This window comes from Amblyomma americanum, chromosome 3, assembly GCF_052857255.1.
Source record: "Amblyomma americanum isolate KBUSLIRL-KWMA chromosome 3, ASM5285725v1, whole genome shotgun sequence".
In the NCBI taxonomy this organism is placed as follows: domain Eukaryota; kingdom Metazoa; phylum Arthropoda; class Arachnida; order Ixodida; family Ixodidae; genus Amblyomma; species Amblyomma americanum.
The window spans coordinates 176052531-176067478 of NC_135499.1; the positions used below are offsets into that span (position 1 = coordinate 176052531).

General features: G+C 44.0%; 2 protein-coding genes across 2 annotated transcripts in view; both read left to right on the plus strand.

Moving 5' to 3' along the window:
* Atg4a (Autophagy-related 4a) overlaps positions 1-14948 on the plus strand; it is a 181436-nt gene that overhangs the window by 74683 nt on the left and 91805 nt on the right. The window lies entirely within an intron of this gene.
* The window catches only part of LOC144125494 (uncharacterized), a 60330-nt gene that overhangs the window by 20141 nt on the left and 25241 nt on the right, over positions 1-14948 (plus strand). The window contains exons 9-15 of the mRNA XM_077658932.1: positions 408-544; positions 3394-3523; positions 7119-7235; positions 8373-8504; positions 9493-9658; positions 12672-12769; positions 14451-14479. Coding sequence (XP_077515058.1) covers positions 408-544; positions 3394-3523; positions 7119-7235; positions 8373-8504; positions 9493-9658; positions 12672-12769; positions 14451-14479 — 809 coding nt within the window. The remainder of the gene's footprint in view (positions 1-407; positions 545-3393; positions 3524-7118; positions 7236-8372; positions 8505-9492; positions 9659-12671; positions 12770-14450; positions 14480-14948) is intronic.

The following is a 14948-nucleotide window of genomic DNA, read 5'->3' on the forward strand; positions in this document are numbered from 1 at the left end:
GTTATTACAAAACAGCTGCAAAACAGCATCTTCAACACACAAGTTTCCATTAAAATGAAAAAAGTTGGGTCGTAAAACTCAATCTGCAATACCTTTAATATTGGCCGTTCAGAAAAAAATTTAGTTTTTCTCACAAAAGTTTGCAGAGTGATGCCCTGCATAGTGCTGGTCAAGGCCTGTTAAATTTTTTTTTTTTGAATTGGCAAATGCTTCATTGCAAGCACTCTTGCTAAACATTGTTAGCTTAATCGTTGTTTAGCATAGGTACTGTTTAGCATAGGTAAGTTTTTTCCTCATTTTGTCTTGAAGTGAAAGCCAAATTAATGCACTCTGACTTTAATGAGCTTAGGTTGATAATAGCTGTGGTGATGTTGGCCTGGTTTCTGATTTGTTAATTTTTCTTTCAGAACTTGGTGGATCTTGCAGGCTCGGAGCGTTCAGAGCAGTGTGGCGAGGCAGGGGAACGTTTTCGTGAGAGCACACGCATCAACCTTTCTCTCACATTTCTTACGCAAGTCATCTCAAAGCTCAGCCGAGGAGATAGGTAATCGGAGACGTGTTGCTTGTTTACCTTTCTGGTAAAACTTCTTGAGAAGTTGGACTCTACTCTAGCTTGGCTAGCAGTTTAATTTTTCTAGAGCTTCTTTTGCTTAAATTATAGCATCACAAGTATAGACAGAACCTTCTCAGTACTGTCTGTTTCTGGGGTTGAACTTTGCTTGCATCGTAGATACCAATAGTCTTTCGGTATCAGTTTTTCTCATAACTTTGTGAAGAAAAGTACTGACCCCATTGTAATGAAATAGTCTACAACAGAGTAATGAATTATTCTCCTTAACATATAATGTAAAGTGCAAACCAATCTCAGTGCTCTTTCAACAGTGTAATGAGCTTTACCTATGTACAGGGACCGAGGAAAATGTTCGATTGTCTCAAGGTGCTAATAAAGGATAAAGACCCCCCCCCCCCCCCCCAAAAAAAAAAAAAAAAAACTGCTAATAGTTGTCTACGAGGGTGTTGTTGCGGGCTAGTTGGTATAACATTGCTGAAAAAGGAACAGCGCGAACACAGGACGATGTGTTGAGCACCTGGGCGGTGGTTGTCTGCTTTTGAGATGAAAACTCTTCGGCAGCGGCATATTTTCGAAGTTTCGTTAAAAGCTTTACTAAATGCACATTGTCGGGAATGTCATCGCAGAATTGCTGCAAAATGAATTGGCCTTTGCAGCTTCCTTCATGGTGCGACACGCTAACAGTGGCGCCTCCTCTGGAGCAGCGTTGTTGCCTGTGAAAAGATTGAACTGCAAAAACTGCGAACAGCACGTGACGGGTGTGCAGCTTCCTAGCACAGAAAGAACGGAAGGACCATGGTAATGGAAGTGAGAAAAACATGCATCGGCGCTAGAACAGCGTGTTTTCTTGTAATGAGAAAAATCTTGCGACATGCCAGTAAGCATCCAAATGGAACGCAGCTGTGCTTAGTTGACTTAGTGATGTGCAGCCCATAGCCGCCATCCCAATGGGCCAGTGCAAAGCTCAAAAAAAGCAGAACTGAAACTATGCTGCTGGACTATTTTTAGGCGATGATGCCTTCCAGTCTTCATCACCCCCTATCACTGGGTGCATGTCAGAGGCTCACAGGCAAGATTACATTGTGCTATTCAGGCTTGAGGAAGACTGCGTGTACGGTCGCTGGTCTGTTTGGTTGGACCTTGACATGGTCCTCCATTGGAAGGCAGTCTGAATTAACTGGTGTGAGCCCAGGTGCACCTGAATTAATGAGCATCTGACACCATAGATGAACATGGAATAAACACAACGGCTTTCCAAATTGTGGTCAAAATAACGAAGTTTTAAAAGTACTATAACTTCACTGTTGGTATGCGTGCACCTCTTGGCTCATTCCTCTTCACGTGCTGAAATTTTACTCAACACTGAGCACAGCCAGCTATGGTACAGCCTAATGCTCGGCTGAAAGTGCAATGCCTTTTTGAAGTAGTTGTTCACAAGTCTGAATGCATGTCTTGGTTCACCCCTCCCTCCCACACCTTTCTTCACTTGCGTGTTTGCCTGGTTTCTTGAGTGATGCAGCTGTCTCTAGTGAGCAGGTGTTGTAGTGCTGCGTTTGTTTTGATATCCTGTTACATAGTTGCTGCACACCTTTTCTCTGTCTCCTTTGTTATTCACCCTCTCCCTTTGCTTTTCTTGTCCCGTTTTTTGCTTGAAATCTCATAGTGATTGGCCAGTGGTAGAAACTTGTCTTCATATGTTTGAAAGTACATTGGTCTGCAGCATTTATCCATTAATAGGACAAAGGGGTTGAATTCTCCCTGACTGGCCCACACTACAACTTTGCTGTGGCTGTATGGTGGTGTAGCTAAGTTCTGCAGGCAAAACGGTCAGTTTGATGGCCGAGGCAACAAATGAAACTGACGAGAGACGAACCTTGGAGACTCGCCTCCTGCAGTTTTATTAATCGTTCCTCCTAAAAACATGTACACTCGTAGCAGCATGTTCCTCTAGCACTGCCCACTGCCTTGCTCAACTACTGCTTAATTGACTCCCCAAGATACCGCAGGCACACCGAGACAGAACTGTGTCTAGAGATGCACGAAACTTCTCGTGTGCAAATGGCTGTGTGATGTCAGCATGCACTAAAAAACTTCAAGTGGTCTCAGTTATTTCATTGTGTTGTTTGAGAATGTTAAATCCCAGTTTTTTTCTGACGATGACCTTGGCTAGTCAATAGGCAATTTTTGCGCCCCTTTCTGTGATGAACAGAGACGGCATTCCTTTTGCACAAATTGCTCAAATTTTCTGTTTCTTCTAAATTTGCTTTCGTAATTTTAATCCCCAAGGAACTACATTTGTTTGGGAGTGCTTCCACAAGCTGTAGGTTTCTAAATTTACATCCAGCTTGACTATTCTTTTCCATAAAAAGGTAGACAAGGTGTCTGAGAAGTTGTTGATCATGCAGCCTATGTGGGTCACATGAAACTAAGTCTCTTTCTTGGAATGTGACTAGACTATGATCTGTAAAATGTGGTTTGAAACCAAGAAACTGATCTGTTTGGAATGGCTGCATTCCTAATACAGAACAAAAAAGCCATGCATGCTGAAAACCTGTTTGCTACTTTTAAAACCACATAGCATGGTTGTTGCCTGTTCTCCTGTGTGTGCATGTGTGTAATCGGCTAATAGGAATGAACACTTGAGCATGAGCTCAATGGCTGTGCATTTGGGACCAAATAGCAGGGCATAATGTTAATGTTAAGGTTTGGGATTTCAGCAGTGAAAATATAGTACGATAGCAAGTGTACGTACGTATGCAGGGCTTTGCCGCGTTGTTTGGCAGCTCCGTTTCTCATTTAATATGGTACGCACTTTTCTCCAGGGGCCACGTCAGCTTCAGGGACTCAAAGTTGACCCGGATTCTCAGGAACTCGCTTGGTGGCAATGCACACACTGCCATTGTCTGCACTGTCAATCCTTTCTGCGCAGACCAGACACTTCGCACGCTCCAGGTGACTTGATGAAGCAAAGATCTGCTTTTATAACAGACAGAGCACCATGCAGCGCTAATGCCCTTTGAGGGCTGGGTTTGATCACAGGCTGGTGTCCAGGAGATGCTGAGCTGTACAGAGCTTCACATGTTCACATGCAGGGCTTCCGTGGAAGGCCGCACTTAAACCTATCCCACCTCCCCTGCCCTGGCTAATTGCTGAGCCAACTTTATTGAATATATATTCTTGTCTTTCTTCATGTTCTGACACTTTGGTGGCAAATGGCACAGTTGCTTAATTTGAACTGTTGTAACGAACCTATAGCATTAGTGAGAACTTCTACAACGCAATTACAGCAATGCAGTCTCTCCAGTCCTTGGTTGCCCTTTCAATAAGTGCAGTTCTTAACGCAATAGCGTTCAGGGTCGTGTTAAAATCCCGCTTAGTCAATGTTGCCAGTTTGTGCGGAAAAGTCGGATTGGTCGAGAGGGTAATGACATCACACGTGGAGCTGTGGAATAAAAAATGATTAAAACAGAGAACTGGTGATTAGAACGTCGCAACATGACTCAAACGACATTAGGACATATAAGTATATAAAGAAAATTAATTGCGCTGAAAAGAAAATTGGGATAATTAGGAATCAAAACCCCTGATCCTCAGGTTGAGAGTCACACGCTACCTCTAGGCCAATCAGGCACGTTCATACAGCTTAAAGCGGTGCTTGATATGCATGTCATGTTTTTCTCCTACTTTCGAGCCCACTTGTAACGGCCGCAGTTATAACAGACGCTTGCTTATTTTTCACGAGGATGGTGCTACCGTCAAATTATTCATTGAGCCAATGGTACTGTGCCTTAGATACGGTGAACTAGTATGATTGCACAACCCTGTTAGAGCGAGCGAGAAGGCCCCGTAAACTCTGGTCTGCAGCAAAAAAGCACATGCTTCCTACAAGCGTGATGACCGAAAAGCATTTTCTGGCTTCCATGACACCCTGCACACCCCTCCGAAGCAACGTGGTAACCCCAAAAAAAGCAACAAAAAGGCAGCACTAAAACTTCTGGTCAAGTGCACACAGACGGCCTATGTGTCAATCTGTGCATGTGCACGTACCGGCTGGTCTTAAAGGGACTGTGAAGGGGTCTCTAATAAAGTTGCGGCATGCCTGGGATATTGAAGCACGTCGCTTCACGAATAGTGTCCAGAAAGGATTTTTTAAATGCGCTTTGTAGAAGCTGAGTTATCTGTTGTTAAAATTTGAATTTCAGCGTCTTCGCGCCTTTCCCTCTACTCTCGTCACTTTTTGCACGACGGAAGGCAGGCGCTCCTTCGCCGACCGCTCTCTGGGAGCGGAGCTTCCGACCCGCCGGAGACAAGCGGCTTATTGGCCGCGGCCACGGTAGCTGCCTGACGTCTGAAAGAATCTAACCAATGGCCACCTCAAACCTTGTCTACGCAGATGCGGGGGACGAAGGAGGGTGCGAGCACGAAAAAGTCGCCGGGAAGGGCTCGCCAACTTTGACGCGTGATTGCGGGTCGTCTGCTGCGTGTAGAAGAGTATTATTTGGCTCTGGTTTTCATGGCAACACAGTGCAGTGATTAAGTGAGTTAATGTGCTCTCCTTGGAAGGCGTTTCAGAGCCCCTTTAAGCGGGCGTGAGACAGGGACAGCTTTGGTCACCAAGCGCGCTCAGTTTCACTTTCAACCAATGACAGTGATCTCAGAACTTCAAATGCTAATCACAAGGTATACTTTGCTGGCCCAGCCAGTCACGTGGCGTGCGTCGCATGCCCACTCGGTTCTCCCTGCATACAACAGGTAGTGCAATGGATACGCTCTGTGGTCATGTGTGTTGCAGTAGCTTCGTCGCTGCATTTGTACAGTTTGGTTGAAGATTAGATACGCAGAGGCCGACCTGCTACCAGCTGCTGTGATCACTTATTTCATAATTAGCAATACTACATCGTAAAAGCAGGTTGTTGGCGGAAAAGATCTGGTTGAGGGTCACATGAACTCTCCTGAAAGCTTGGAAAGTGCTATGATAGGGCATGTGTGAAGAAGACGTGCATAATAGACCTTTTAAAGAGATAACCACCACTTTTTTCTGACTTCGCATTTTTGGCTGTAGTAAAGAAAGTTCAGTCACTATGAACCTTGGATACAGCAAACCCGATCCCTGCAACCATCGGGATTGTTATAGATAGGCTTGACTGTAATATGGAAACGGTGCCAGTGTCTGCGTGGGCAAGAGGAGTCTGACAGCACCCATTAACACTATCAAATCGTACCCTTAAAGGTGGAGCTTAAGTGTCCCCTCAATTTGCTTCGTTGTGCAAATAAGATTTAAACGAAATGCGACGCCCTGTAATTTCAATCCGTGAGTGACAACTTTACAATGTTCTAGTTGATTGTTTATTTTTGGTATCCTCAAAGCATCAAGTCAGGGGAGGGGCTAAATTGAATAATACAGAAACAAATAGAAAATATGCGAGGATGCATGTCCCAAAAATACAGATGCAGCAGAAGAATATTATACGCACTAAAAAAAGAATTCAGGTGTTTGTAAACACAAAATTGGCAATAAACCAAAGATGAGGAACAATGAACGCAGCTGTAAACATACGATTGAGCCACATAAATTATTTGCAGGGGAAGAACAGTACATGATGAAAACAAACTATCTTGTAGCTTGCAATGTTTTGCATTTATTTGGAGTGAGGTTTGAATAAGAGAAGCCTCCATTGTATTGCTGTAGGCAACTGGCGAGGATTTGGTCTAGCTTTGCCCGCTGGATTGCATGGTCTTTGTGCATTCTGCATACATATCTAGTTTTGTGCTTCTCTTGCATGGCGTTGTTATGGAATGAAAAAAGTGCAGAGGTCACGGGCTTGAAAGAAGTAAAAGCAAGGTTGTGTCATTGAGCCATTCTCACACATCTAGTGTAGTCTTCAGCTCAGTTTTGTGCTGTGGCATTTTTGATCACCTCAGTCATACTTTGGAAGCCTCTTTAATGCATGCGAGGAAGCTGGCAAAGATATTGCAGGTAGAGAATAGGTAGTGAATGCTGATTTTGCTCGGTTGCAAGAGATGTACATAGTTTAACTACGTTCATTTCACAAATCAAGAAAGTGTTTTGATGGGACACAGCTGCGGCTTAGGGAAGCATCTGTCATTTTCATAATTCATTGTTGCCAATAGCACGTGCCAGTGGGAGCAGCTTCCCTGAGAAAGGCATCAAGTTACTGTATTTTGTTCGCCTGCTAACCTGGCTTTCAGTTGTTTACTGGCCAGAGGTAAAAATTAAAACATAAATGCACCAAGCAAATCGTTGTGAGAGTCTCTCAATGCCAGTGTGGCTTCTGCTGAGAGCGCTACCAATTTCAGAAGTGGGTGGCAAGTCCGTGGAGTTGTTTAGGACCAGTTTTCAGTTGTTCTTAACTCCACCGATGCAAACTTCTATCAAAATTATTGCTTAAGGTGAATCCGTAAGCACTAGCTCCTCATACTAGACAAATTTTTTCAATTTTGATGAAAGGTGTTTGGGGCCCCTTTAGAATGCAATACACATGAGTGCTTGCATATCTTTTACACCTATACCTGTCACCTGTTGCAGTTTGCAAGCTCTGCAAAGAAGATAAAAAACACTCCCACGGTGAATGAGACGGTCAGCAACGACACTCAGTTACGTCGCTACCATCAACAAATTGAGGAACTGACGTGTCAGATTAAGGTATGTTGCGTTCTGTGCTCTTGTTATGCTCTGCTGCCTCATTTTCGCATGAATAGTTCAGGCTCTCGCATTAGCTTTTGTAGAGGGTGCAGATGTGTATGTGCACATATCTGCACTTAAAAGAAGCGTTGGTCACGCATCTGCATTATCTTGTTACTGGAGTCACTGGATAATTCTGTGAGGCAACATCTGCAGAGGGCATAGATGCATGAAATATTGTTATTTTTAATAGCAGGTACAATATGCTGCTCAGGATGTTTACCTGCAGGCTAAATGTAGCCTGACCTGGTACGTAGTGCTGGATCATTAGTATGACTTAGTTTGGCTGTGCTTTCTGAATATGGCACCGTCTGTATATATGCAAGTCTATACTTGTGCATGATAGTGGTGCGAAGCAAGTTGTGGTATACTTGGCAGGTGTGCAGCTTAGCATTGGTATAGCTGATCAGTGCTCACCAAAGCCACTGCTGTGTGTCATTGGTAAAATACTAGCTCCAAGTGCACTTGTATGCATGTTTGTTGCATAGTGCTATTCATATCATCTGGACGTTGTGTACCTGTCTCGCAGTTGTTTTGGACAGCTTAGAAGTAAATGCCAGTAATCATGGTTCTCTCATGAAGCTTTGCGAGCATTGTAAACATTAGCCTGAGGACTTAGTTTGCATGATTTAACTGCATGCAAACTGCACAAAAATGCAATTTCCTGCCATTCCAAATTATGAACAGCAACTTACTCATATCTTTGGAGTGGAAAGTGGATAATTATTACAAAGGGCCGAATAAGGAGTTAAAAAAAAAAAAAAAGGCTTTAAATGAGGCCAATGACAGCACAGTGAGCAGTGGAAAGGAAAGAAATAGTTTTAATGTAACAGGCGGAAAGAAAGCAAGAATTGGAGGAAGATTTTCAGTTTGTTCTCTAGTGCTTGATTGGAGTAGGGCTTGCGTTATGGTAGCAAGATTGGAATGCTTGCATTCATAGCTAGCTAAGTAATCCTTCTTGTTTAAAGCAAGCCTGCACTCAGTCCCATGTGCTTGGCCAGCCTCTGGTCTTTTGAGGTTTTCACGAATGGGCTTTGACTGCCCTCCTTTCCTTTTTGTTCTGCACTCGACTCCATGAACTTTGCACAACACACGCAGGCCATGGAAGACAAAGACCTGTGCAGGACTCTGCAGGAAAAAAATGCCCTGATCAACGAACTGAACAGTAAGATCCGGTCATTGCAAGAAAAATTGGTTGTGTCCACTCTACCAGCACCGTCCGTAACAGAGGCAAGCCATAGAACTTCTCTCTCTTCTTCCCGAAAAACCTGGCATATAGTGTAGTGTGTGTGTGTAGGTGTGTGTGTGCGTGTGCTAGGAAGGTTACAGGAATTTATTTTTATCCCAAACTTTGATGGACTTGCTTTCTTCGTGCTTATTTGGGATTGCTTTATAGTATATTGCTGGCATTTGCAATTCATGTATTCTTCTATGTTTCGCTTTTAAGGCGAAAGCCTTTATAGGCTCATGACTCGCCAGTGGGGATATTCTCAGAAAAGTGTCACTCTATAGTTGTCAATCAAGCCTGGTTGAGGTGTCCATGGAGATTTCAAGATCTTATAGCTACTGCATCCTTTCCTCAAAAACCTTTCCTTTCCTCAAAACACATGAGTTTGCATTCCTCCACGTAAGGAGACAAGTGTCCTCACAGTTAATTGGTTAATTGGTTAATGAGTACATTAGTAATTAGTCAATTAGTAATACTAGTGGTTGGTGTAGTATGTCGTAACTGGGAACTTGATATACGATAATGCACTGCACATGCGCAAGGCGCCAGCAGACAATGCAGCTGCGCTTCATCCTATTGCTTATGCGTGTGGCGTCATTGAGTGGCGCCACCATCGTTCAAGAGGACCGCTCCCCAGGCAATCTTGCCAGACGCCTCCTGAATGCCGATCTGGAAGGATGCTGCCTAAACGCTCTCCTGTGTCTCCAGCAACCAAGTGTGCGTGCGCTAATGAACGTCAGCGAAAGTTTCATGAAGCGAACAATTGTCTTTAATCAACATCTTCACCACACATCAGCAACACTGTGCTAAAGGCTTTCGCCTCACCGCACTTTAGGTAAACAAAGGGCCCCCTGAATTTTTGATTGCGTTGCTGTGCTGTTCTGATGCAGTAAACTTTTTTTGCATGCATGAGCAAAACGAGAAATAAAGTTTTGCCTTTCTTAGTTTCATGCGCGCATGGACCCTAAATGGTCTTTCTGTGCCTTGCAGTGGCGGAAGCAGCGTCGAGAGACATGGGCAGCACCCTCCGCCCTGTGGCATGATCTGCCCAAACCAAGAGCTCCATCGGAGGGCACAACTCTTTTTGAACCGCTGGATGTTTTTCAGGAATGCGGCAGACTGTCGACGGTCATCGAGGAGAACGAGTCATTTCATGGTAAACCAATGACCTCCTAGCGTCCATGAATGCCATTGTGCCTTACCTGCAAAATGCTCCTTGCTGGTTTTAGTAGTGTGGGCATTACAATTTTCGATTAGTAAATTGGCAAGGAGCACTTTGCTGCTTGAGTGTAGCATAGGCTTGTGTGGCACAAGAATTTTTTTTTTTTTCAGACATGCTGAACTCTTCACTGTTTGGCTACTCAGCTTAATGTGTTGACTTGGATGACAGCTAAAAATTTTACTGAATGACTAGACTCCTGCTAAGACTAACTTACCTAAGCCAAATTCTCAAATATGACAGTGTGAGCATTTCTTTCCTTTTTCCGTGGGCAGTATGAAATAGTCTACATGATTCGCAGCATGCTTGTGGGCTCTTGATTTTGCAGTTTATCTGACTTTACAACAAGGGTGCTATAGGACACTAAATATGAATTCATGACATTTTGGATCAGTAGGCTAGAAATACTAAACATATCTCTGTTTACATAACAGCTTGGCACATTTCACAGCCTCATTCATACTGCTGGCCGAAATCTGAAATGTGCATTGGCACATATTTTGTGGCCAAAACATTTCCCGACTGAGTGTAATCTTGGAATGTTTGGTGTATATATTAGTGCTTGGTGCATCATAATGAATCGGCGGCAGAATCTTACTAAAACGTCAGCAGCGTGCACAGGTATCATGGTCATTACGATACTAATCCTCCCACTATTCATCCTTTTGATCATCATTTACATTTACATCATTGAACATCTTTTTTTTTGTGCCCACACGCTGTATAATTTCTGCAAGGCTGCTGTTTGCTAGTGAGCTAAACGGCTCCGATAGCAAGTCCTTACTAGAAAGGAAAACAGTAGCACCGAAAACACACACACAGTAGAAGGACGACATAGGACAAGTGCTAACTTCATCTGAATTTATTCTTTGAAAAGTGAGCAAATATACAGAAAGTTTAGGCACGCGCGGATAGAAATCTCACATGCGATCAATCACGTGGTTCTACCGGAGGGGGAGTTCAGAAGATGAGCAGGTGATGCGATTTCCAAGAACTTTAGCATTATAAAGGCCAGTGACACGAGAGTGAAAGGCAAGGCGGCCATGACTTGCAGGGACGAGTTGAACAGGTTGGCAAACGACATTGTTAGCGCCAGGAGCAATGCTCTCACTGTATTTTTTACGGCCAAAACGCACAAACCGTTGGTGCCATTTAGAATAGTAGTGAGTGAGAATGGTACGTGGCAGCATGTTCTGAGCAAATACCTGCAGAAGCGTCTTACTTCTTTTCATAATCATGATTTGTTTGCTATGAAAAGCTCAGTTGATGTTGTTAGGTTTCTTCAGGAAAAATCTTCCATTGGATATGCATGCTCGATAGATGTGGAGGACTTGTATTACTTCGTGCCTTACGATGCGCTGTTTACCTCTGTAAGAGATTCTATAGAGAGTACTGGTGCAGTTGGGTTCCAGAACGCCTCAGGCGTGTCGGTAGCTAATTCTATGAGAATGCTAGAATTTTACCATAACGTGACGTTTGTATCGTTTAACGACAGGTTTTATCGACAAAAGAAAGGGATCTGCATCGGATCTTGCGCAGCCCCGGTTCTTACTAGCATATTTTTAGCCTATATTGACCGCGTCCTAGAACGAAGCTTAATAGGGAAGGGGGCATTCAAAGTTTTTGGATATGTTACGATTCTTTTATAGTTCTTAAAAAACTGAACGACGTGTCCTACACCGATGCTGTAAGCAATGTTTTAGATATCTTTAAAGAGAACGGAAAGGGGTTGGTTTTCACGCATGAGATGCCCTTGCAGGGATGTATACAGTTTTTGACCTGAGGCTTACTTTTGGAGAAGAACATGTATGTTGGCAGTATGCCCCTCGATCTAAGAAGGAGCTGCTACCGTTTGCATCGGCTCATTCAAAGACAGTTAAACACGCTATTGCTATCTTTGCCTAGAATCGGCACTCGTGAAGTCGTGTCAGCATGGTATGCAAGGGAGCTTTGATACGCAAGTGGCTCGATTGGTGGGGGCCGGGTTCCTAAGCTCGGTAATCACAGGCGTTGCAGAAGGCCTCCTACAAAAAGTCAAGGGCACCATGTTTAAGCGGCCATCGGAGCAAAAGAAGCAAGCTGCGAAACCTGAAGTTGTTCCGTATGTGCACAGGGTCGCCCACAACATAAAAAAGGCGGAAAATAGGCATGGCGTGCCAGTCGTCTTTTCGGCTCCACGGAAGCTTGCTCAGCTGTGCGCATGCGTAGCCAGCGATGGAAAGAGGAATGGTTGCAGCAAAAAACATGGAAAACACTTTGTGAAGTGCTGCACCGGTGTGGTCTATGAGATACCACTGACCTACGGGAAGGTCTATGTGGGCCAAATGGGCAGGTGCATCAATGATCAAGCAGCAGCGCATGCACGCTTGCTCAAAGAAGTAGGAGGGGCACATCTACTCAAGCACTGCGCAGAGTGCAAGGTGTGTCACTGAGCGGCTGAACATTCGGCTGGGGAAAATTGCAAACACTGCAAAAAGTGTGAACCGCTACTTGATGAGATAAAGATTCTGGGCAGGAGCGGTGATAGTAAGGCACGAGAGGTTTTAGAGGCGTACCACATCAGAAAAAAAGGAAAAGGGTGTGTCAGTGATTCATCTGTGAACCTTGTTAAAGCTGAGATTTCTTATCTTGAACAGTTTTGTTGATCGCATGTGAGATATCTGTCTGCGCATGCCTAGATTTTCTGTATATTTGCTCGCTTTTCAAGGAATAAAGTCAGATGAAGTTAGCGCTTGTCCTAAGTCGTCGTTCTACTGTGTATGTGTTTTTTCGGCGCTACTGTTTTCCTTTCTGGATCGAAATGAACCATCTAGCCCAAATAGAAGTTCTTCTAAACAAGTTCTAGCGCTTTTGTTTTCTCTTCACCTTCTGGGAGAGATGAGCTTGTTAGTTTGTGCCAAAAAATCTCTTGGTTTTTAGTATGCAGATGGCTTTCTGACTCTCCTTGCAGCCATCTCTACTAGTGACTTTGAGAAACACCTTCAAAGGGAAGAACAAACCCGAAGGTCAGCTGCCTTGCTCTTGGGAGGCAGTGAACCTACTCCTCAGGTATGCACTCTTCTTTTCCTCTTAGCATCTAAGGAGACTTTATTGTGACTGGCATGCTCAAGTCAAGACAATCTTTGTACTGCAGTAGTGGTGTCAGCACCGTCCAGTTTTTCTTGATAAAAATAAATTTTGGATTTTTATGCCTTTGTTGATTTTCGTGTGGCAGGAAATTCTTGCCGAGAAATTCTTAGCTGAGAGCAGCCCTGCTGCTCTATTCCAATTCATGATGATGAGACTATAATGGACTCCGTGATCTGTGAATGGAATAGGATGGCGGCATGGCCTTTCCTCGGAGGCCACGCACAAATTGATGTGTACCGGTGCTACCACAGTTTGCTTGTGAAAATGGCTGCTTGCAGTGATACCTGTATCTAATTTATTCGGCTTTGTCTAGCTTTTAAAAGCTTTGCTTTGAGTGAAAGTCTCTTCTTTTTTTATTGGAATGCTGTAATAAACTGATATAGCCTAGCTTAATTTGTTTTCAGTTTTTTTTTTTAGCTGCGTACATCATATAGTACTTTGGAGGTATCGAACTGGTCCAGCCTGGAAGTGACAAGTTCACCTTTGTGATGAGGCGCATACCTTATTTACACGATTGTAAATCGGCCTATTTTTTAAAATTGGCCGCAAGTTCGACGTTCGCAACGGGTGATACAGGTGTGGCAGCTGCAATGAGGAAAATTTTCAGCTGTTCTACGCGATGTCACGATGTGGCTGTTTGCGAAGTGCGGGATATCGCTGGACTACGACGTTAGAACGACACGCTGTTGGACCGCAGCAGCGATCACGACGGCAGCGCTAGTGAAGACGATGGCGCAAGTGTGGACGAGTAGTCCAGTGACTAATACATTTTCGTTTTGGATTGTGCCCATGGGCACGCCTGCGCACGGCAGCCGATAGCGGCTGGCTTTAAACGACGGCCGCTGTATAATGCTAGCACGTTCAAGTATTCAAGGCCAAGCTGAAACAACCTCGGAAGTTTTTTTTTATTTTTCGGAAATGTGATTTGGGGGGGTCGACTTACAATCTTGTAAATACGGTAGTACCTCATCAGAGGTCAGCGATGAGCTAGAGACCAAAAGAAAAAACACCAGATAGAGGCAGGGCTGCTATGAAGTAGCGCCTTTATGTAGAAATGGAGACTTGTTTCCTATTGTTGCACCCTTTTGCTGCCATTGCAATGCGCAGGGTGGCAGTAATGGCAATTTCAAACGTTTGTGCTTTGTGCAGTCCATTCGCAGCAGTTGGTGCAAATGCTGTTCTAAGGTTGCTTGCCAGCAGTTCCAACAAACTGCGAGCATGGTTCTCTTTCGGCCAAGCATGGCATTCTATAGTGCTTGCAGAGCGTCACGTCTAACATGCAGCGTCATGCTGTTGCACTAGAACACTCTCTATACAAATTTACCTCTAGCAATAGGTGATTATTGAGGCTTAAAAGCTTTCATGCTACTGTTAACTTTTTTGTTAAAGTAATCCAGCGCTGCATTTTAAGATGATACAGAAAAGAAAACATGCAGCACCAGCTAGCCCTGCAACATGTGTATTAAGTGAGCTTTTAGTTCTTTTTTTGGGGGCAGGTTTTTCCGTTCTTTTTTTTTTTTTTTTCGATGAAAGCTGCCTAAGCAAATTTGTCAGTGTGCAATTTCCTGTTCAAGTGACCTTAATTACTTTTGCTTTGCAGACTTGCAATGTCGCCGCCTGTGCTGAGAAGTGAGTACCTTGTGCTGGAACTAAAGGGCCTGTGCAGGGATTTCACTGGTTGGGAGAAGCTGAAAGTGGTCTTTTTTGTTTGAGTGTTGCATGTTTGACTTTCTTACTCATGTAAACTGCTGCTTTTTCCCTCGTGTCCTCTGTGCTATTGTGGCTTACAGCTGCGAAACAATGACTGTGGTGCACTGAAAGCACCATGTCGTCAGAGTAGCAAAAAAGGCATTGTCCAGGTATTTCAAGAAAAAAAAAAGTTTAGTTCAAGGTCTGCTCTGCTGTCCATCGGACCAATCTCGTCATGAGTTTGGTCACCACCACTGCCATAGAATATACCAGCTTTAAGTGGATATTGAATGGCAGCTAGGGTTTTGAAGGGAAACAAAGAGAATAAACATTATTTAAAAGACAAGTTAAAAACCTTTTTAAAGGGCTTCTCAGCCCAAGAGCCCTGTAGCCTTGCCCTCCAGCTTGA